The sequence below is a fragment of the Theropithecus gelada genome, chromosome 7b (genome assembly GCF_003255815.1).
Source record: "Theropithecus gelada isolate Dixy chromosome 7b, Tgel_1.0, whole genome shotgun sequence".
Taxonomy (NCBI): domain Eukaryota; kingdom Metazoa; phylum Chordata; class Mammalia; order Primates; family Cercopithecidae; genus Theropithecus; species Theropithecus gelada.
In genome coordinates this window covers 68,530,920-68,554,134 of record NC_037675.1, presented here as the reverse complement: position 1 = coordinate 68,554,134, position 23,215 = coordinate 68,530,920, and the positions used below count along the sequence as shown (strand labels likewise).

Genomic DNA, 23,215 nt, shown 5'->3' with positions numbered 1-23,215 from the left:
CTATTCATGTTTGTAAATAGTAGCATGATGTACTTTGTACCTAAGAACACAGTAGCTGCTTAACAAATACTTCTTGAATGCATGTACATAAAAGGATTCTTTGCATACTCTCTCATTTGACCTCTATTAACTAACCTTATCTTCTTCAGCTGTAAATATGAAATGAAAATATCACATATCAGTATCACATATTTGTTTACTATTTGGCCTTTACTTACCATCCCTTGACATTTTGTTTACTAGTAGGCCAATTTTTGTAGTTTGCTTTCCTGAGCACATTTTACAGTATATTTAACATCTTTCTGTTACTACCATTTGAAAAGTGCCCCTAAGTTTTTATTAAAGGAGTCATTGTGGATAGAGTATATTTTACCTATTGTGTTTTCAATGGTCAGCACATATATTTTTTCCCATTTCCTTACTAACACAGTTGAAAAATTTCAAGGTGCTCATCTGTAATTTTTTGGTTCATTGCTTATTTTTTTCTCCATTTCAAAGAACTGTAGATGTTTGAAATTGACTTTTATGGCATCTAAAATATGAATTTTTTTCCCAAGTCATTAATACCCTTCCTCTAAATTTGCTTGCTATTCTCCAGCTATGACTGGAAAGACCAGACCAACTACAGGTTCTCCTACCTTCTCATCTGTATTTTCACATGCTACAGATCATAATGCTATGATCACATTTTTTCCCAAACATTGTAGTAGGATACAGAGTTACAATATACCATATTTTAAATCTTCTTGGTAGGCCATCTGAACTATTCCTTTTATTAGGCAGAACCCTATCAGAATGGCATGACATTCTTCTCTTTTTTAATAACGAGGCCAACACATTACATTTTTAAATAATGATCAAGGAATTTTTTTTATTCATTAAGTTTCAGTATCATTACAGAAAATGTTATGATACAGAGTTGTTTAACATTATTTTGTCTTTGCTCTTGATTTCCACATGAATGCTGGTAACACTAGTATCTGTACAAGATCAGTCTTTGATTTTATTTTTTTGTTCTGTACAATTTTAAATGTATTGGTTAAAAAGGCTGTCAGCACTTAAGGAAGCATTTTTTCTTCAGTTTGTTTGTTCAAATAAAAGGTGTCCAGTTACTGCCCAAGAGTACTGTGCCATGAGGCTATTGGGGCGAGAAACCTCCCTGGATGCTCTGCAGGGGATGGTTCTTGAGGCAAGGCAGAGCCTCCCTCTACCCAGTCAGTCTTCTTTTGGCACTGTGCACATAAACACGAGATACATGAGAAAGAACAAGCAAAAGCTCTCTGTAAAGCAGTTATGAAGCATACTAAGAAGGGAAATCCAAGTATTGCCTACGCTAGTATAAATAAGCAGACAGCCTTGATTTAAGAGCATAAGTAGTTGTATTTTAAAGATGAGAAAAACACAAGTTCTGCAGGCACCTACCGCTGTCTACTAAAAGCTATCGCTATCAGACCTAGCATTGAACACACAAAGCAATTTGCAAGAAAGGAAAAATTTGCCTTGATATAATCAGAATAGAATTGTTTGTTAAGATTTATTTTTAGGTGTTTTTTTCTTTAAAAGATATTTAAATTCATTTGAAATATAGTTCAAGATGTTGACTATACAGATCAACTTTTATCCAAATCGGGAAAACTAGCTGTGCCGTTGCATATTACAGGATACAGTCAATGATATGTGGACATGCATCAAAGCTTTCTCCTGCTGGTGACCATCATAGCCGTCCAATGACCATGACATCCACCACCTCGCCTTTGTGGAGCTCCACATACTGTTCTGTCTTTGGAGGTAGCATCAACAATCCATTGGCACTGCGCATGCTCATCAGACGGCTGCTCATTTGATTACCTAGAAAGAAATACTCTTATTACAGCAGCACAAGCATCATGGCATACACATTTGGGCCCTTGTAGACCTTTTCAAAATGTAAACAGACAGAAATGCAGGTCTTCAAGAGGAGAAGGGATGATCAAACTTTCCAGTATCTTTTTCAGGTGGGCATGATACTATATCCTACCACCAGCTCATTCAAACTTTAAAAATAAACATTAGAAATTCTTGTTTGAAAGAGTAAAACCAGGATTTTATAGCATTATGCAAAATGCCACAGATTTTCTCAATTCAGGCTGAAATGTTATGCGTGTCTGAAAAGGGAGGCTTTATAAAAACCTATTAAAATAATAATGACAATAATGGTAGCAGCTACCATTTCTTTACTAAGTGCCAAAGTACTAGGCACTTTACTTAAACACCTTATTTGATTCTCACAAGACTCAAAAAATTCTTAAGTAACTTGCCTAGGATCCTGCTAACTAGGTTGGTGGCCAATTTGAATGCAGCTCTCTCTGATGGCAAAGCTCATGAACTTGGTCACTGTTAGCTGATGTTTTCACTTAGTCGTACAATTTTTCTGGAGTCACATCAAAAGTTAGGCAAAATATGACTAGGGAAGTTGGGAATAACAGTTTAAAGTCTAGTGGAGGTCACTATAGAACTCTGAATTATCAATATTGATTTCTCTGCCCTTCAAATTTACCAATAAGTAGGGTATGGTAGAGGCAACAGAGAACCACATTATAAATTGGGCTTTCATCTCACATTTCAAGATGGTATAGCTAGAATCTCCTCCTTTTCCTACAAAGTTATACTCAGAACTTATTGGTTGAACAAACATATCAAATCTTCTGTAATTCCAGATTTATTACAGAATATTAGTCAATGATATGTGGACATTCTAAATGTTTATCTAGAAAATATGGCTCAATAAAATAAGTAAACTTCTAATAGTTATTTTTTAACTTTTGCTATACTGTTTAGGAATAATTTGACTCATCTAACTTTTCAAAAAGGAAAATGTATAATAATTACAAAATCAGTTATAACCAAGGAAGATTATATATAAATTTGTGTTTTAACAGGATAGGTGCCTAGGAATATCTGTAGATGTGAATGACTAACCTGTACTCTGTGCCCAAGGTAGTGGTTCTTGGTGATGCCAAGTTAGTATACACCGATGGTATTCTGGACGAGGATCGAGTTTTACATCACATGATAACTACAGAATAAAGAAGAAAAGAAAACAAACTTGGTCACCTGATCATCTGACAAAACTACAAGATGGTAGGGGTTGTGCAAAGAATATACTGGACATGGACATGGAGACTATCCTTGGTATTCTGTTGTTGCTATCACTACCACCTTATGTTCTTTTTCTTTTTAAATAACATTCAATTAAAATGTATTTTTTCTTTTGACACAAGGTCTCACTCTGTTACCTAGGCTGGAGTGCAGTGGCACGATCATGGTTCACTGCAGCATTGACCTCCTGGGCTCAAGTGATCCTCCTGCCTTGGCCTCCTGAGTAGCTGGGACCACATGCATGTGCCACCACACCTGACTAATTTTTATTTTTTTTTGTAGAGATGGCGTGTTGCTATGTTGCTCAGGCTGGTCTTGAACTCCTGAGCTCAAGCAATCCTCCCATCTGGGCCTCCCAGAGTACTGGATTCATAGGCATGAGCCACCATGCCTGGCCACCTTATATTCTTAATACAGGAAGTCCAGGGGTTGGGTTGCTCTGGCGAAAAGAGAAAAGAAGGCTAAGAAGATGGTGTTCAGCTTTGGTTTGTCTGGGAAAGGCTTTATTTCTCCCTTGTTCCTGAAGGATAGCTTTGCTGCATGTAGTATTTCTTGCTGGCAGTTTTTTTTTAAACAGCACTTTAAATATATCATTCCCTTCCCTTCTGGCCTGTTAGGTTTCTGCAGATACATCTACTGTTAGTCTAATATGGACTTCCTTGTATGTATGTAATTCTTTGTCTTCAACTTTTGACAAATTGGGAAGGATCTTTTGGGTTGAATATATTTGGAGACCTTTGAACTTCCTGGATCTGGATGTCTATATCTCTCAACAGATTTGGGATGTTTTTCAGCTATTACTTCATTAAATAAGTTTCCTATCTTCTTTCCCTTCTCTTCTTCTTCTGGACTCTGATGATAAAAATATTTGTTGATTTAAATTCAGGAAGTACAGAGAACACCACAAGGATATTCCTCGAGAAGAGCAACCCCAAGGCACATAACCGTCAGATTCACCAAGGTTGAAATAAAGGAAAAAATGTTAAGAGCAGCCAGAGAGAAAGGTCGGGTTACCCACAAAGGAAAGCCCATCAAAATAATAGGACTTGCTTGATGAATAGCAGATCTCTCAGCAGAAACCCTACAAGCCAGAAGAGGGTGGGGGCCAATACTCAACATTCTTAAAGAAAAGAATTTTCAACCCAGAATTTCATATCCAGCCAAACTAAGCTTCATAAGTGAAGTAGAAATAAAATCATTTACAGACAAGCAAATGCTGGGAGACTTGCCACCACCAGGCCTGCCTTACAAGAGCTCCTAAAGGAAGCACTGAACATGGAAAGGAATAACTGGTGCCTGTCACTGCAAAAATACGCCAAATTGTAAAGACCATCGATGCTATGAAGAAACTGCATCAACTAATGGGCAAAATAACTAGCTAGCATCATAATGACAGGATCAAATTCACACATAACAATATTAACCTTAAACATAAATGGGCTAAATGCCCCAATTAAAAGACATAACTGGCAAATTGGATAAAGAGTCAAGACCCATCAGTATATGCTGTATTCAGGAGACCCACCTCACGTGCAAAGACACAAATAGGCTCAAAATAAAGGGACGGAGGAAGATCTACCAAGCAAATGGAAATCAAAAACAGCAGGGGTTGCAATCCTGTCCTAGTCTCTGATAAAACTGACTTTAAATCAACAAAGATGAAAAGAGACAAAGACAGCCATTACTTAATGGTATAGGGATCAATTCAACAAGAAGAGCTAACCATCCTAAATATATATGCACCCAATACAGGAGCACCCAGATTCATCAAGCAAGTCCTTAGAGACTTACAAAGAGATCTAGACTCCCACACAATAATAATGGGAGACTTTAACACCCCACTGTCAATATTAGACAGATCAACAAGACAGAATATTAACAAGGATATCCAGGACTTGAATTCAGCTTTGGATCAAATGGACCTAATAGATATCTACAGAACTCTCCACCCCAAATCAACAGAATATACATTCTTCTCAGTACCACATCGCACTGATTCTAAAATTGACCACATAATTGGAAGTAAAACACTCCTCAGCAAATGTAAAAGAACAGAAATCACAACAAACTGTCTCTCAGATCACAGTGCAATCAAATTAGAACTCAGGATTAAGAAACTCACTCAAAACCACACAACTATATGGAAACGGAACAACCTGCTCCTGAATGACTACTGGGTAAATAATGAAATGAAGGCAGAAATAAAGATGTTCTTTGAAACCAGTGAGAACAAAGACACAACATACCCGAATCTCTGGAACACGTTTAAAGCAGTGTGTAGAGGGAAATTTCTAGCACTAAATGCCCACAAGAGAAAGCAGGAAAGATGTAAAATAGACACCCTGACATCACAGTTAAAAGAACTAGAGAAGCAAGAGGAAACAAATTCAAAAGCTAGCAGAAGACAAGAAATAACTAAGATCAGAACAGAACGGAAGGAGACAGAGACACAAAAAAACCCTTCAAAAAAATCAATGAATCCAGGAGCTGGTTTTTTGAAAAGATCAACAAAATAGATAGACCGTTAGCAAGACTAATAAAGAGGAAAAGAGAGAAGAATCAAATAGACATTAAAAAAAAATGATAAAGGGGATATCACCACTGATCCCACAGAAATGCAACCACCATCAGAGAATACTATAAATACCTCTATGCAAATAAACTATAAAATCTAGAAGAAATGGATAAATTCCTGTACACATACACCCTCCCAAGACTAAACCAGGAAGAAGCAGAATCTCTGAATAGACAAGTAACAGGCTCTGAAATTGAGGCAATAATAAATAGCCTACCAACCAAAAGAGGTCCAGGACCAGATGGATTCACAGCCAAATTCTACCAGAAGTACAAAGAGGAGCTGGTACCATTCCTTCCGAAACTATTCCAAGCAATAGAAAAAGAGGGAATCCTCTCTAACTCATTTCATGAGGAGAGCATCATCCTGATACCAAAGCCTGGCAGAGACACACACAAAAAAGAGAATTTTAGGCCAATATGCCCGATGAACATCGATGTGAAAATCCTCAGTAAAATACTGGCAAACCGAAATAGCAGCACATCGAAAAGCTTATCCATCACGATCAAGTTAACTTCATCCACGATCAAGTTAGGATGCAAGGCTGGTTCAACATATGCAAATCAATGAACATAATCCATCACATAAACAGAACCAATGACAAAAACCACATGATTATCTCAACAGATGCAGAAAAGGCCTTTGACAAAACTCAACAGCCCTTCATGCTAAAAACTCTCAATAAACTAGGTATTGATGGAACGTATCTCAAAATAATAAGAGCTATTTATTACAAACCCACAGCCAAAATCATACTGAATGGGCAAAAACTGGAAGCATTCCCTTTGAAAACTGGTGCAAGACAAGGATGCCCTCTCTCACCTCTCCTATTCAACATAGTATTGGAAGTTCTGGTCAGGGCAATCAGGCAAGAGAAAGCAATAAAGGTATTCAAATAGGAAGAGAGGAAGTCAAATTGTCTCTGTTTGCAAATGACATGATGGTATGTTTAGAAAACCCCATCGTCTCAGCCCAAAATCTCCTTAAGCTGATAAGCAACTTCAGCAAAGTCTCAGGATACAAAATCAATGTGCAAAAATCACAAGCATTCCCATACACCAATACCACACAACCAGAGAGCCATATCATGAATGAACTCCCATTCACAATTGATACAAATAGAATAAAATACCTAGGAATCCAACTTACAAGGGACGTGAAGGACCTCTTCAAGGAGAACTACAAACCACTGCTCAACGAAATAAAAGAGGACACAAACAAATGGAAGAACATTCCATGCTCATGGATAGGAAGAATCAATATCATGAAAATGGCCACACCACCCAAAGTAATTTATAGACTCAATGCTATCCCCATAAAGCTACCACTGATTTTCTTCACAGAATTGGAAAAAACTGCTTTAAAGTTCATATGGAACCAAAAAAGAGCCCGCATTGCCAAGACAATCCTAAGCCAAAAGAACAAAGCTGGAGGCATCACACTACCTGACTTCAAACTATATTACAAGGCTACGGTAACCAAAACAGCATGGTACTGGTACCAAAACAGATATATAGACCAATGGAACAGAACGGAGGCCTCAGAAATAACACCACACATCTACAACCATCTGATCTTTGACAAACTTGACAAAAACAAGCAATGGAGAAAGGATTCCCTATTTATTAAATGGTGCTGGGAAAACTGGCTAGCCATATGTAGAAAGCTGAAACTGGATCCCTTCCTTACACCTTATACGAAAGTTAACTCAAGAGTGATTAATTACTTACATGTCAGACCTAAAACCATAAAAACCCTAGAAGAAAACCTAGGCAATACTATTCAGGACATAAGCATGGACAAAGACTTCATGACTAAAACACAAAAGGCAATGGCAACAAAAGCCAAAATCGACAAATGGGATCTAATTAAACTAAAGAGCTTCTGCACAGCAAAAGAAACTATCACAGTGTGAACAGGCAACCTACAGAATGGGAGAAAATTTTTGTAATCTATCCATCTGACAAAGGGTTAATATCCAGAATCTACAAAGACGTTAAACAAATTAACAGAAAAAAAACAACCCCATCAAAAAGTGGGCAAAGGATATGAACAGATACTTCTCAAAAGAAGACATTTATTACGGCCAACAGACACATGAAGAAATGCTCATCATCACTGGTCATTAGAGAAATGTAAATCAAAACCACAATGAGATACCATCTCATGGCAGTTAGAATGGCGATCATTAAAAAGTCAGAAAACAACAGATGCTGGAGAGAATGTGGAGAAATAGGAATGCTTTTACACTGTTGGTGGGAGTGTGAATTAGTTCAACCATTGTGGAAGACAGTGTGGCAATTCTTCAAGGATCTAGAACTAGAAATACCATTTGACCCAGCAATCCCATTACTGGGTATATACCCAAAGGATTATAAATTATTCTACTATAAAGACACATGCACATGTATGTTTATTGTGGCACCATTCACAATAGCAAAGACTTGGAACCAACCCAAATATCCATCAATGATAGACTGGATAAAGAAAATGTGGCATATATACATCATGGAATACTATGCAGCCATAAAAATGGTATGAGTTCATGTCCTTTGCAAGGACATGGATGAAGCTGGAAACCATCATTCTCAGCAAACTAGCACAAGGACAGAAAACCAAACACCACATGTTCTCACTCATAAGTGGGAGTTGAACAATGAGAACATATGGACACAGGGAGGGGAACATCACACACTAGGGCCTGTTGGGGGGTGGGGCGGTGGGGTTGTGGGGGAGAAATAGCATTAGGAGAAATACATAATGTAAATGACGAGTTGATGGGTGCAGGAAACCAACATGGCACATGTATACATATGTAACAAACCCGCATATTGTGCACATGTACCCCAGAACCTAAAGTATAATAAAAAAAAATTTGTTGACTTAATGATGGCCCAAAATCTTACAGGCTTTCTTCAATCTTTTTCATTGTTATTTCTTTTCTTCCCCTTTAGAGTGGGTAATTTCAAATGACCTGTCTTCAAGTTCAGAAAGTCTTTGGCTTGACAAAGTCTGTTGTTGAAGTTCTCTATTGTATTTTTTATTTCATGTATTGAATTCTTCAGCTGTAGGAATTTTTTTTAATGATTCCTATCTCTGTCGAATTTCTCATTTATATCATAAATTGTTTTCCTGATTCTGTTGACTTGTCTCTCTATATTTTTTCTTATATCTATTGAATTTCCTTCAGATAATTATTTTGCATTTATTTTCTAGCAGGTCATTGATTTTCTTTTCATTTGGTTCTGTTACTAGAGACCCATTATGTTCCTTTGGTGTTATCATATCTGGTTGCTTTTTTGTGTTTTTTGTGAGCCTGCATTAATCTGTGCACCTGGTGGAACTATTCTTTCTTCCAGTCTTTCTTGTTTCCATAGAAAAAGACTTTCATTTGCAGTTGGGTTTTAGTGTGCCAGTTGGGAAGGGTGTGGTGACTTTTTCAATAGGTATAGTGGTATAGTTTCCATGCAGCATCTTCAGGTGCATTCAGGGCAAGCAGTAACTGTGGGTGCCTCAGTTACCTAGTCCATGGAAGTTTGTGGAAGTGGTGGTGGTGGCGGCATAGGTTGCTAATATTCAGTGTTAAGGGCTTTTAGTGTCTTCCTTATTCTTATTTTCTCCACAATGGGAAGATATAGCCTAGGGAGATCCCTCTTTGTGTCAAATCTGACATGGCCTACAAGAACGCCTACTGGAGCACTGGGTTCCTGGTACAGGTGCTTAGAGTGGATGTGGGGCCAGGGTCCTAGGTTCAGGGTCTTGTGAACCTATTGTGGCACCTGGGTCTGAGGGTCTCTGGTAGGTTTGGGTGTAGGTTGTCCACAGAGCCAGGGTCTGTGACTTTGGGTACCCCTTAGCAGCTTGGGTTCAGGTGGCTGAGTTGTAGCTATGATTCTGTCCCTGTAGGGCAGGGCACAGCTCTGGCCTGACTCCAGAGAAGAAGGGTTGCCTCTGGACGTTTTGGCCTAGGGAGCAGGCTATCGTTGCTATCTAGGAACCTGAGCCAATAGGGCTTATTGGCAACCTAGGTCCCAGGGGATAAGGCAGTGTGTAGTAGTGACCCTAGACCCTGTGCTGGTGGGGCTTGGTAGAATCCCAGACTTTGTGCAGCCAGGTGCAGCAGCAATAAGTAATCCAGACTGGTGGGGCACAGCTGTCATTTGGGCCCTGGGGTGGGGGCAGTAAACAGCATAGCAATGACTGTACATCCTAGGAAGAGGTGTTTCTCAGCTGCTCAGACACTAGGGGGCTAGTCTAGCTTCAGGAAAGGAGAGTAGGAAGTTGTTTGACCTGTAGGATGAGGTGTCTCAGCTCAGCCACTCCTCCGTTTCCCTGGGTTGTGGGTACTACCTCGGCATAGTTCCGGATGCCCAGTTGCTCAGTTCAGCCAGGGCACCAGTTTCCTAGGGGGTGATGTGCTGCTTCAGCTCAGGCCTTGGGGACATGACTGTACTGGGTGGCTCTGGCACCTTTTCTCTGGGATAGACGATGCTGCTTTAGCTTAGGTACTAGACTGCATGATTACTTTGGGCAGCAAAAGCACCATTTCCTGGGATGCTGGGTGCTGCTTCAACTTAGGCTAGTAGACGACTGAACTTAGGGAGGCATGATTGCTCTGAGCAGCCAAGATACTGTTTTCCTAGGAGGCAGTATATGGCTTTAGCTCTGGCTGAGGGGGATGTGAGGGGCGCTAGGTGGAGTAGCTCCACCTCTATTTGGCTCCACTGGAAAGTTGTACAGCTGCTTGCATCTCAGTCTGTGGATGTCAGGCCGCAGTGTTGGGGTAGCACTGGGGATGAAGGGGTGCTGTGACTACTTGCTCCCAGAGCAAGAAAACTCTAGCCACAGTTCCAATTCCAACATGGTGTAAGTGCAGCAGCTGCACAGGCCACATAGGTCGGCGCACAGTGTTGGCTCCTTTCCTGGGGGGAGCATAGCTCTGTGGACTCCAGGAAGTTCTTTCAGCTGGGCTTCATGCTTGTGAGGACCGCAGGGTATCCCCGTCAGGTCTGTAGGTGTCCAAAGTGTTGATGGGGGTTGCTGGGATCCTCTGCTTAACTCCTTGCCAAGGGAGTTCTTCCTGGTTCCCAGCTGATCCAGCTGGGGGGTGTGATGGTGGAGGCCTGGTGTTTCCTTCTGTTCTCTATGTGACCATCCTGAGTTTCTGTGCTCACCAGGGTTTCTCTTACTCCACTGATACACTCGGCTGCTCTTCTTCAGTTTTTTTTCCATTAAAATGCAGTTATTTATTCATTGTTCTGGCTGTGTTTGTGAGGGGGATGGGCATGAGGGACTTATAGTTGGCTATCTTCTAGAACATGCTTTCCCCCTTTCCTGTCTCTTAATCACTGCCTAAGTTGTTAATATCAATAGGAGTTACTCCAGGTATGTTTCTAGCAAAGAAAGTTGATGACAAGGGCGGTATAGAGTGCTTTAATGGGATATTAAGGAAACACATGATAGAATGTCCTTGCATGGAAACACGGGGTCAATAATCCTATTTGATGAATTGCTAGGATTGTGTTCCTTCCTTTTTTTGTTTTTTACCAGATGCTTTGGAAGTGTTTCTTATTGTGTATTGAAAATGAGAAGATTTTCACCTCCAACCTAAGTGACCAAGGAAATAAGGGAAACGTTTGTTCTAAACTGATGCTCTTCTGAATGCTTTGATATAAAAGGATGACATTTTATTTTCATTAATTTTTTTACATTTTATTTTTGTTACTTTTTTTAGAGGCAGGGTGTTGCTATGTTGCCCAGGCTGGTCTCAAACACTTGGCCTCATGCAATCCTCCTGCCTGAGCCTCCTGAGTATCAGAGATTACAGGCGAGTGCCACTGTGCCTAGCAAGGATGACATTTTCTGCACTGACACATAGAATGGCCACATCAGAGTCCAACAGTATGATTTACCAACAGCAGCCTTTAACACTGACTCCCACTTCCTGAAAGCAGCAAGCAATGGTAAAGGCAATGGCTCTGGCATCTATTCTGAAGAACAGTAATCAGTGGTGTGGGTAAGCTGCATCTTTTATGGTCAGAAAAGAGAGATAAGACTTACCATGTTTCAAGGAAGTACATGTTTATGTTTTAAAGTGTCTGTTGTGTCAGTACTGATGTGGGGGTGATTTGGAAAGCTAAGAAACAAAAGAAACAAATAGCCAAGCATACTGATGACCCATACTGGCAGTCCCAATGACACTGCCGTGAGAGAAAGGCAGTTGACTGATTTTTTGACCACTTCTCAATATCCTTTGCTGACAGGAAATGGGCACCATCCGGAACAACATATCAAGCATCAGTCTGATTATAGAGTACCATCTCATCTTTGTTGTCAGAACAGACGATTGCCACAATGTCTGTTTTAAAGAAGAGATGGTGGATGTTACAATAAGAAATAAATGAAAGGATTCATAAGAGATCTGCAAAGTCAAAGGGAAGCCTTCTTTCTCTCTCTCTTATAATAATGTGAATTATTTCCTTAATTAGGTAAATATGAAGATAGTAAATTCAGTATTACTGGTTTGACTGTCTAAATCTAAGCTTTATGACTCTGACTTCTGACTTGATCAGAATACTTTTTGTTCATGGATGATTTTTATTTCTTTTTCCACTTAATTTCAAATTTGATTACCACTGTGATTATTAAAAAAAATCTAGTTAAATTTTTCATGAAATTTTAAGGAGATTGTTTCATATCCCAGTCCACAAAGTTCTTAGCATTTAAACAGTCAATGTTCAGACTATTGAAAGCCTAGATTTTCTTTTTTTTCTTTTTTTTTTTTTTTTTGAGACGGAGTCTCGCTCTGTCGCCCAGGCTGGAGTGCAGTGGCCGGATCTCAGCTCACTGCAAGCTCCGCCTACCGGGTTCCCGCCATTCTCCTGCCTCAGCCTCCCGAGTAGCTGGGACTACAGGCGCCGCCACCACGCCCGGCTAATGTTTTTTGCATTTTTAGTAGAGACGGGGTTTCACCGTGTTAGCCAGGATGGTCTCGATCTCCTGACCTCGTGATCCGCCCGTCTCGGCCTCCCAAAGTGCTGGGATTACAGGCTTGAGCCACCGCGCCTGGCCTTAGATTTTTTTTTTTTTTTTTTTTGAGACGGAGTCTCGCTCTGTCACCCAGGCTGGAGTGCAGTGGCCGGATCTCAGCTCACTGCAAGCTCCACCTCCCGGGTTCACGCCATTCTCCTGCCTCAGCCTCCCGAGTAGCTGGGACTACAGGCGCCCGCCACCTCGCCCGGCTAAGTTTTTGTATTTTTAGTAGAGACGGGGTTTCACTGTGTTAGCCAGGATGGTCTCGATCTCCTGACCTCGTGATCCGCCCGTCTCGGCCTCCCAAAGTGCTGGGATGCCTTAGATTTTTTTAATGTTTTTATCCTACGTATTCTCAGAGTAATATATTTTTTTAACATTTTATGTTTTTATTTTTATTTTGAGATGAAGTTTTGCTCGTTTCCCAGGCTGGAGTGCAATGGCACGATCTTGGCTCACTGCAACCTCCGCCTCCCGGGTTCAAGCGATTCTCCTGCCTCAGCCTCCTGAATAGCTGGGATTACAGGCACCCACTACCACGCCCAGCTAATTTTTTCTACTTTTAGTAGAGACGGGGTTTCACCATGTTGGCCAGGCTGGTCTCAAACTCCTGACTTCAGGTGATCCACCTGCTTTGGCCTCCCAAAGTGCTGGGATTACCGGCGCGAGCCATTGAGACTGGCCTAATATTTTATCTGTTATGTTTTTTGTTCTTCCTGTCAACTAATCATGGCATTTTGCCATATTTGAATTCACTTTGGAACTCTTGGAAAGTAATGGTTTGGTACTGTAGTTTATATTGCTAAGAACATTATTCATTAGTCACACAGAAAGTGTATAACATAATTAGTTGAGTAGTAGTAAATCACATTGAAGTTAGTGTTGGTGGAGAAGGAGACCTAATTTCCAAGTGACTTTTACCATGGCATATTTCTCAGCCTTAGCAGTTCTCTTCCAAACAATATGGTTATCCTTTCCCTGCTGACTTATCAGGATCTCTTTCCAGTCCTTTGTCTTCTTCTTGTTTAAAATTTATCGTTGAAATCACCGAAAAAGTGAGCAGGTTAATTGCTATCCCTGTGAGTTTGTGTGGGGAAAAGAAAATTCTCCCTTGTTCCAGACAGGTCTAGTGTTAGGGTAGAGCCAGATATATCCTATTAACTGTGTTGTCCTTAAGCGTCACTCAAGTTTTTAAGCCGTGCTCTCTGGACTCGTATATGGACTTCTATCTGGAGAAAATGATTCACTTTAGAAGTCATGAAGGAAGAGAATAAAAGGGATCCTTTCCCCTACATTTTCTAGTACACAGGGGAGAATATAATCACATTTTCCATCAAAACAAATAGAAAACTCTAGATGTTTATTTTGGACAGTTAGGAAATTATATCACTGTTACCAGGCTTCCATTTTGGTTTCTGGTTATTAGAAAGCATTACCCTTGCTTTGATGATGGTTGGCCGAGGATCCAAGATGCCCTGCATTTTCCTCAGTGCAGGCACAACAAAGAGATTGCAGGTGACGACAGCCGATACAGGATTCCCTGAAAGTCAACCAAGCAGTTATTTATAATACACTGTGTAACAATTTGCCAAATAGTTATGTCTGTCTACATCTTCGGGTATCAGAATGTGACGGAAGTGACTAGGCACAATTTTTCCTCTTCTGAATCACCTTGAATCCAACTAGAACAGAGGTATAGTCAACTAAATGCCACAGGGGGTATAAACATTTGCGTCTTTCAGTAAAATGGAGAATTCTGCTGCCTAGAAGCTGTTTAACACCATTTGTTTTTGCTTTCCTGAGCCAGTTGAAAGCCATTACTAATGTTATTATCAAGATTACTCATTACTAATCTTGTTTTAAAGCCGTTTACAAGTTTTATATATCTATTTGCTATTTTTTAAGCATTTAAAAATTACTATAGTATTACAAGCTTGGTACCCAAACTGAGAAAATATAAACATAAGGAAACTTATTTATAACCTTCTCTACCTAGATATTCCTTTAAATTAAAAAAAAAAAAAAAACACCAAACAAATGATTTAAGATGTGTCTTAAGGACCTGAAGATGAATACTGTTATGGATTGAATTCATATGATAAAGCTATAACTCGGCCGGGCGCAGTGGCTCAAGCCTGTAATCCCAGCACTTTGGGAGGCCGAGACGGGCGGATCACGAGGTCAGGAGATCAAGACCATCCTGGCTAACACGGTGAAACCCCGTCTCTACTAAAAAAAATACAAAAAACTAGCCAGGCGAGGTGGCGGACGCCTGTAGTCCCAGCTACTCGGGAGGCTGAGGCAGGAGAATGGCGTAAACCCAGGAGGCGGAGCTTGCAGTGAGCTGAGATCTGGCCACTGCACTCCAGCCTGGGCAACAGAGCGAGACTCCGTCTCAAAAAAAAAAAAAAAAAGGAAGCTATACCTCCAATATGATTGACTGTATTTGGGGATAGGGCCTTTAAGGAGGTAATTAAGGTAAATAAGGTCATAAAGGTGTGGCTGTAATCCAATAGGACTGATGTCCTTATAAAAAGAGGAAGAGACACCAGGAGTCTATATACATACAGGAAAGATCATGTGAAGACACAGTGAAAAGGTTGCTGTCTACAAGCCAGGAAGAGAAGCCTCACCAGAAGCCAACCTTGCTGGCACCTTGATTTTGGACTTCCAGCCTCCAGAACTGTAATAAAATATATTTCTGTTGTTTAAGCTACCCAGTCTGGGCCAGGCGCAGTGGCTCATGCCTGTAATCCCAGCACTTTGGGAGGCCACGGTGGTTGGATCACAAGGTAGGAGACCGAGACCATCCTGGCTAACACTATGAAACCCCGTTTCCACTAAAAATAAAAAAATTAGTCGGGCGTGGTGGCGGGCACCTGTAGTCCCAGCTACTCGGGAGGCTGAGGCAGGAGAATGGTGTGAACCTGGGAGGTGGAGCTTGCAGTGAGCTGAGATTGTGCCACTGCACTCCAGCCTGGGTGACAGAGTGAGACTCTGTCTCAAAAAAAAAAAAAAAAAAAAAAAAAAAAGCTACCCAGTCTGTGGTATTCTGTCATGGCAGCCTGAGCAGACTAATACAAATACCAAATTCTTTTAAAGTTATGAGAAGAATTTAAGGAATTCAACTATATCTCTCCAAGAAGAAATCTAGGTGTGTCATACACTTCAAAGGAGGAAGGGTGGGCTGTGAAGAAGCAACCACCTGGGCTGTAAATAACAGATTTGATTTCTTGTGTGGCATTATTATCTAACCAAGCTGTGAGATCTTGGCAAGTTCCAAAGTTTTTTGAGTCTGACTTTACTCATCTATGAAATGAAAGGTTTGGATTACATGATTCTCAACATCTCTTCTGGTTCTAAAATTCCAATTGTTTTAATACTTTTATACAGTTCTATGTAAGTATGAATGTATCACCTGGAGTGGGGAATGGGCTACTAGATTTTTAGGTTCCCTTGGCCTGGCTAAACACTGCTTATTACATCATCAAGTCAAAAGGCAATGGTCAGTTTAGCCTATTATTAGCTATAATCATACCTCCAATTCTCTTCTACCTACAAAAGTGCTTAAGAATAGATTTTTTAAGGTGCAAAAAGTGACAAGTGATACTAATAATTTCAATGGAAAAATGAGTTGTCCACAGAACAGCAGACTCTTAAATAAAAGAATCAATTACTTTCCCTTGCTTCAAAATACAAGCAGATAGAATATTTTTTCTGGAAAAGCAAAACAAAAACCCAAACAAATAAAAAAGCCATTGTTCATCAAGGATTATAAAATCCTTACAATACTACTACTTTATAACATTACTGTATAAAAAATGAAGCGCTCCAATTATTTTAGAGGCGGGGTCTTGCTATGTATGAAAAAGGATTGGAAGGACTGATATCAAAAACTTGTAATAGTGGTTTATCTATATGTGTGTGTTGGGGGATTATGGTTAACACTTTTTAATGCTTATCTGTATTTTCTGATTTTTACAACAGTGAGCATCACTCTAGCAATGTTAAAAATGTCAAATAAAGCAAGTAAATATACACAACTTTGATTTAAAACTTGTCAAGATTAGGGATGGCTTTAAATGCATGGCCTGCAGGAAAGCAGAGATACAGTTTTGAAATGGAAAATCCTTGTAAAGCTGCGCATGGTGGCTCATGCCTGTAATCCCAAAACTTTGGGAGGCTGAGGCGGGTGGATGGCTTGAGCTCAGAAGTTGAGACCAGCCTGGGCAACATAGCGAAATTCCGTCTCTACAAAAAATACAAAAATTAGCCAGGGGTAATAGCAAGCGCCTATAGTTCCAGCTACCTGGGAGGCTGAGGTGGGAGAATGGCTTGAGCCTAGGAGGCAGAGGTTGTAGTGAGATGAGATCGCGCTGCTGCACTCTAGCCTAGGCGACAGAGCCAGATCTTGTCTCAAAAAAACTCGCAAAAACAAACAAACAACAACAACAACAACAACAACAACATCAAGAGAAGCAAGAAAATCCTTGTAAACGGAACCACTTTGCACATTTTACAATCTGAACATGTGAGTTTCCACTGCCCTCTGTTGGTTCACTCAGGCTGAGCAGAAAAGGTTTCAAATTAAAAGCAGGAATTTGAAAATAGGTTTTAATTTTATAACATCTTTGGCATAATGGTGAAATAGGCTCCCACAGTAACATTCTTTGTTATAATATCACTGATGGTCTGTAGGTTAAGTCATATCTTCTGCAGACAAAAGAGGCCCTTCCAGGCCAAATGAAGCTAGGAAAAGGAGCACATTTCTTTATACAATGGCTATCAGAGCATCCAAGGAATTACGAAAGGTCCTAAGGAGTTTCATGTTACAGATACATTCTGAAGACTATTTTACTTAAATGTCCTCTCTCTGAAAATTTTCTATATGATAGAACTCTAATCTCTTTAATGCTTATAGATAGGGGCTTAAAATGTTTTTAAAGTTTAACATTTTTCTGCCTGCTTCCATTTCTTTACATTTCCATTTTGAGATTTACTTGACATAAAAAACAAATAAATATCCCAAAGCCATGAGATTTGTAAATCTCAAATAAATAAGTTATTTTCTAAAGGAATCTGTGCCAAAAAATAGAGAACTGAACAGAATGATCAGAGGATAATTTTAAAGTTAAAAAAAAAATAGATGCATAAAACTTTTAGACTCTTTTAAAATTTATCAAGATTCATCATGACTTTAAATATATAACCCCAAATCACTAAAAATTTGAATTTGAAAATCCATGTGAACTGAACCCACTTTGCTCTTTCTATAATCTGAACATGTAAGTTTCTGCTCACATTGGGGCAAGCGTGGGAATGGGGAAGTTGTAGACAGATGATGAGTGGGATTTGGCTGAGAAGCACTAGTAACAGTAGTAGCCTGACCTTTCCTCTTCCCCCTCCCCTCAACCAGCCCAAATCTGGCAAGGACCAGAGGCAGCTTTGTATTTTCTGATTTGGTATTGGCATGGGTGACTCAAGGCACTTTGGCCTCTAGAGCACAATACTTCTGGTTATGAGAGGTATTAGGCTGCTAACTTCGACCAGTTTCCTACAAGGAAAAAGCAGGTGCCCCAGAAAGATCCAGTGACAGCTAACACTTGATTATCATCTCAGGATTTGGAATGTGCTTTGATATATATTATCTAATCTGATTTTACACCAACCCTATGAAGTAGATATTAGTCTTATTTTGCAGGTGAAGAAACTTCCTAGAGAGGTTAAGTGATTGGTCGTTTAGAAAAGCTGAGACTTGAGCCCAGGTCTTTCAGATTTCAAACTAGGTGGTCTAATAGGGTACTGGTCACAAGAGAAGTCCAAAAAATTTTGGCTATTTTTCCAGAAAAAGCAAAGGAAACAATTTTTTATTCTTACCAGGTAGTGCAAAGATTATTTTTCTTACACCATCAATATCCAAAGTTGCAAATGTTGTTGGCAAGCTAGAAGAAAAAGTCACTTGTTAGTGATTGCTAAGCAATATGATGAATACATTAAGTACTCCAGTGTTTTTGTAATCCATACACTTATCATATAGAAAACAGTTTTCTGTTGACTTGCCTTTACATCTTTATGCTCTGAAGTATTCTATACACACTTAAATAAGTTTGTGTTTAGTATTTCCTGTTTTCAAGTAACCACACTTTCTGGTTTACAAAAAATTACTTACTTTTTTTTTTTTTTTTTCTTGCCAGTGCCATAGAAATGGACTCCAAATCTTGGAGTTTCCAAGTTTTCCCACCCCTCTAGGTAATAATGTTTATACTGCTTTTGCTGGCAATTTACAATAATCATTCTTAAAAGCAGAAGACTGGCCGGGCATGGTGGCTCACACCTGTAATCCCAACACTTTGGGAGGCTGAGGCGGGTGGATCACTTGAGGTCAGGAGTTTGAGATGAGCTTGGCCAACATGGTGAAACCCTATCTCCACTAAAAATACAAAAATTAGCCAGGCGTAGTGGTGTGTACCTGTAATCCCAGCTACTCGGGAGGCTGAGGCAGGAGAATCGCTTGAACCTGGGAGGCAGAGGTTGCAGTGAGCTGAGATGGCCACTGCATGCCAGCCTGGGCGACAGAGCAAGACTCCATCTCAAAAAAAAAAAAAAAAAAAAAAAAAAAGCAGAAGACCGGAAGACTACCTGATAATATGTCTATCAGATAGTTGCCTATTGTTCAAAATGAGTATTTTTTTTAACCTTTTTCTTTCAATCGTGCTTCTTCTGTATTAGCCTTTTAAAACTATCTTTAGCATAGACATAAACACTTCCCTATTATCAAGACATTATTTTTGAAATATCAAAATATCATGACTAGAACAAAATAGTAATTTTTTTTTGGAGATGGAGTTTCACTAGAGTGAAATGGTGCGATCTCGGCTCACTGCAACCTCTGGCCTCCCGGGTTCAAGTGATTCTCCTGCCTCAGCCTCCTGAGCAGCTGGGATTATAGGCATGTGCCACCACCTCGCTCAGCTAATTTTGTATTTTTAGTGGAGACGGGATTTCTCCATGCTGGTCAGGCTGGTCTTGAACCCCTGACCTCAGGTGATCCACCCACCTCGGCCTCCCAAAGTGCTGGGATTACAGGTGTGAGCCACTGCGCCCGGCCAAAATTAGTAGTAATTTAAAAATATTCTCAAATTATACTTCCTCAAGATTTTGACATGAACTCTTATCATGGGAGGTTGGGTGGAAGGAGTGAGTGGCATATGAGAATAGTGTTTTTTTCCTATTCATTACCTTTTATATAGAATTTTGGCTAAAAAATCTCATTATATTAATGAACATTAAGCAATGCAGAATTCTGATGAAATATTAACCTTTTCAGCACTTAAATTGTTTTATTTTTACTATTTTTGGAGGTTGATCTTTTAAAAATAGATCCCTCACTCATTACCTTTGGCAATAATACAGCGACACTGACTTTTTTTTGATGATTTATAGCCATCATTATTAATATGTTCTACTCTGCTGTAATACAGTGATGTTAGGTCACAAGAGAACTATGCGTTGTTTTCACCCCAGCCATAACCCCACATTGCTATGTTTCTATAGTTCTTGTTTCTTGTTTTGGTTTTTTTATTTCTTCCCAATTTTTTTTTTTCCCTGTGGCACCTTGTAATGCAAAACTGCTATCATCTTGACCATTAAAGCTGGTTTTAGGTTTGAGAACCAGAGAATGATAGCAATAGTTATATTGTTAGAATGAAAATAATAACAGTAATAATAAAAGTATCTATTTTTATTTATTTATTTTTTGAGACAAGGTCTTGATCTGTCACCCATGCTGGAGTGCAGTGGCTCAATCATGGCTCACTGCAGTCTCCATCTCCTGGGCTGAAGCAATCCTCCAGCCTCAGTCTTCCAAGTAGGTAGGACTACAGGCATGCACCACCATGTCCAGCTAATTTTTAAATTTTTAATACAGATGAGGTCTCGCTATGTACCCAGGCTGGTCTGGAACTCCTGAGCTCAAGTGATCCACAGGTTTGGGCCACTGGGCCTGGCTAAAATATCTGTTTTTTAAGTAACATCTATGCATCGCATTCATTATTTCATTTAAGTCTTACAACAAGCTTATGAGGTAAAATTATTATCCCATTTTATATGGAAACTGAGATTCAGAGAGATTAGGCAATGTGGTCCAAGTCACTCAGCTACTAAGTGGGGGAACACAAATTTGAACCAAGGTTGTTCTAACTTTAGCTTATATGTGGATAAAGATCTCACAGGATGGTTATGTAGTGTTAGTCCAGTTAGATCTCTGGACATCTATTTTGGGAGGCCTTTTTTTTTTTTTTTTTTTTTAAGACGGAGTCTCGCTCTGTTGCCCAGGCTGGAGTGCAGTGGCGTGATCTGGCTCACTGCAAGCTCCACCTCCCAGGTTCACACCATTCTCCTGGCCCAGCCTCCTGAGTAGCTGGGACTACAGGTGCCAGCCACCACGCCCGGCTAATTTTTTGTACTTTTAGTAGAGACGGGGTTTCACTGTATTAGCCAAGATGGTCTTGATCTCCTGACCTCGTGATCCGCCCGCCTCCGCCTCCCAAAGCACTGGCATTACAGGCATGAGCCACTGCGCCCGGCCCACTCTGAGGCTTTTCTTTTGCATACTTTCTGATTCTTTGCTGTGTTTTAGAAAACTGAGATTAGATTTTGATACTGATTTATGGATAGGTTATTTGGCAATGATTATGGTGTGATGCAAATAATTTCAAAGATTTGTTCTTAATAACAGCTATGCTCATTGTAGATGACCCAATAAAAACAGTGATTGGTAGATCTGGTTGCTAATACTCCGAATGCTTTTCTGAGTATCTTTGCCTCTAAAATGAAAGAGCTTAATTGCATTCTGAAAGCACTGTTATGTGGAAATAGCAAAGCCAAATTGTATTTGTGTGTTTTACATTTCTTCTGTTCTAATATTAAGTAGCAATTACCTTTAAGTTCTTATTACCTTTAGAAAAGCATAAAATTCTGGTGAACTAAAAGAAGCCCATTTAAACTTCGAAACTACTTTATTTTAGCAAACCTACAGATAATAAGAATGAGGAGAGAATGTATTAACACCTTCTTTCTTCCACTGTATTTAAAGCCCATTTAAATTATAGGGCCAATTTAAGCAATCTTTTGCATCTTGCAAGTAGGTAATGTAATTTCTATAAAGGTACTCATTAAAAAAGGATTCCATTACAAAAATATTTTGTTATTATGCATTGCTATCATAAATGTCCTATTGCTAAACTGTGATTTTTTTTTAAGCTCTGGAAGCCATTTCCTGGGAACTCAAAACCTATTACTCAGTTCTCCTCTTGAGATCAGACTATAAGAGCATTTACGCAATGGTTGAGGTCACAGAGTGTATGATTTTAAGGGAGGAAATTAAACATTAGGAATTGATGAACTGCTAAAGTTGAAGTGAGTGGTAAATAACAGATTAAAAAAAGAGTACAAAAGTTATCACAGGCACTGAGAATATTTTAAATAATAGATATTATACAAATAACTCTTCTCTGGGACAAGAGAGGTGAGGGCAAGTAGTGTTTGCTTCTTTCCCTCTGCAAATGGAACAATCAATTAATTAAATCTTTTTTTTTTTTTGAGGCAGGGTCTTACTCTGCTGCCCAGGTCAGAGTGCAGTGGCACTATCAAGGCTCATTGCCACCTCTGCCTCCTGGGCTCAAGTGATCCTCTCACCTTAGCCTCCCAAGTAGTTGGGACTACAGGCATGTGCCACCACACCCGACTAATTTTTGTGTTTTTTGTAGAGACAGGGTTTTGCCATGTTGCCCAGGTTGGTCTCCAACTTCTGGGCTCAAGCGAGCCACCCCCACGGCCTCCCAAAATGCTGGGATTATAGGCGTGAGCCACTGCACTCGGCCCAATTCAATTTTGAGGTTTTGAGAAGCACATTGATATGCTTTTGGGATATTCTCTGTATTCTAATCAGATTAGTACTGCCCATGGGCTCAGGAAAAAAAAAAAAAAAGGAGGTATACCCAATAGCATAATAATATTTGTGTAAGACAAAATGATCCAAATCCAATAGTTTCTTTCTTTTTTTTTTTTGAGACAAGGTCTCACTCTGTTACCCAGGCTGGACTGCAGTGGCATGATCTTGACTCACTGCAACCTCTGCTTCCCAGCTCAAGTGATTCTCCAGCCTCATCCTCCCGTGTAGATGGGACTATAGGTACAAGCAACTAACGCCTGACTAATTTTTGTATTTTTTATACAGACTGGGTTTCTCAATGTTGCCAAGGCTGGTCTGGAACTCCTGAGTTCAAAGCAATCCACACGCCTCAGCATCCCAATGTGCTGGGGATTACAGGTGTGAGCCACCATGCCCAGCCCCAATTCAACAGTTTCAATAATAAAAAGGCCCTATCAGCAGCAGCCATATTGGGGCACGCTCAACAGGCAACTACAGAAATATAAAGCCAAGAATTCTATCAAATTGTGGACAAAGCT

The 23,215-nt window shown here is 39.8% G+C and overlaps 1 protein-coding gene across 7 annotated transcripts in view; it reads right to left on the bottom strand.

Annotated features, from left to right (window-relative positions):
- Window positions 1-838: 838 nt before the first annotated feature.
- GPHN (gephyrin) overlaps window positions 839-23,215 on the bottom strand; it is a 719,765-nt gene continuing 697,388 nt past the window's right edge. For all 7 annotated transcript variants that reach the window (XM_025392025.1, XM_025392028.1, XM_025392024.1 and 4 more), the window contains 4 exons: window positions 18,623-18,687; window positions 14,182-14,285; window positions 2,959-3,055; window positions 839-1,848 (listed from right to left, as the gene is read on the bottom strand). In XM_025392025.1, the coding sequence (XP_025247810.1) occupies window positions 1,715-1,848; window positions 2,959-3,055; window positions 14,182-14,285; window positions 18,623-18,687 (400 nt within the window). In that variant the 3' untranslated portion in view covers window positions 839-1,714. The remainder of the gene's footprint in view (window positions 1,849-2,958; window positions 3,056-14,181; window positions 14,286-18,622; window positions 18,688-23,215) is intronic.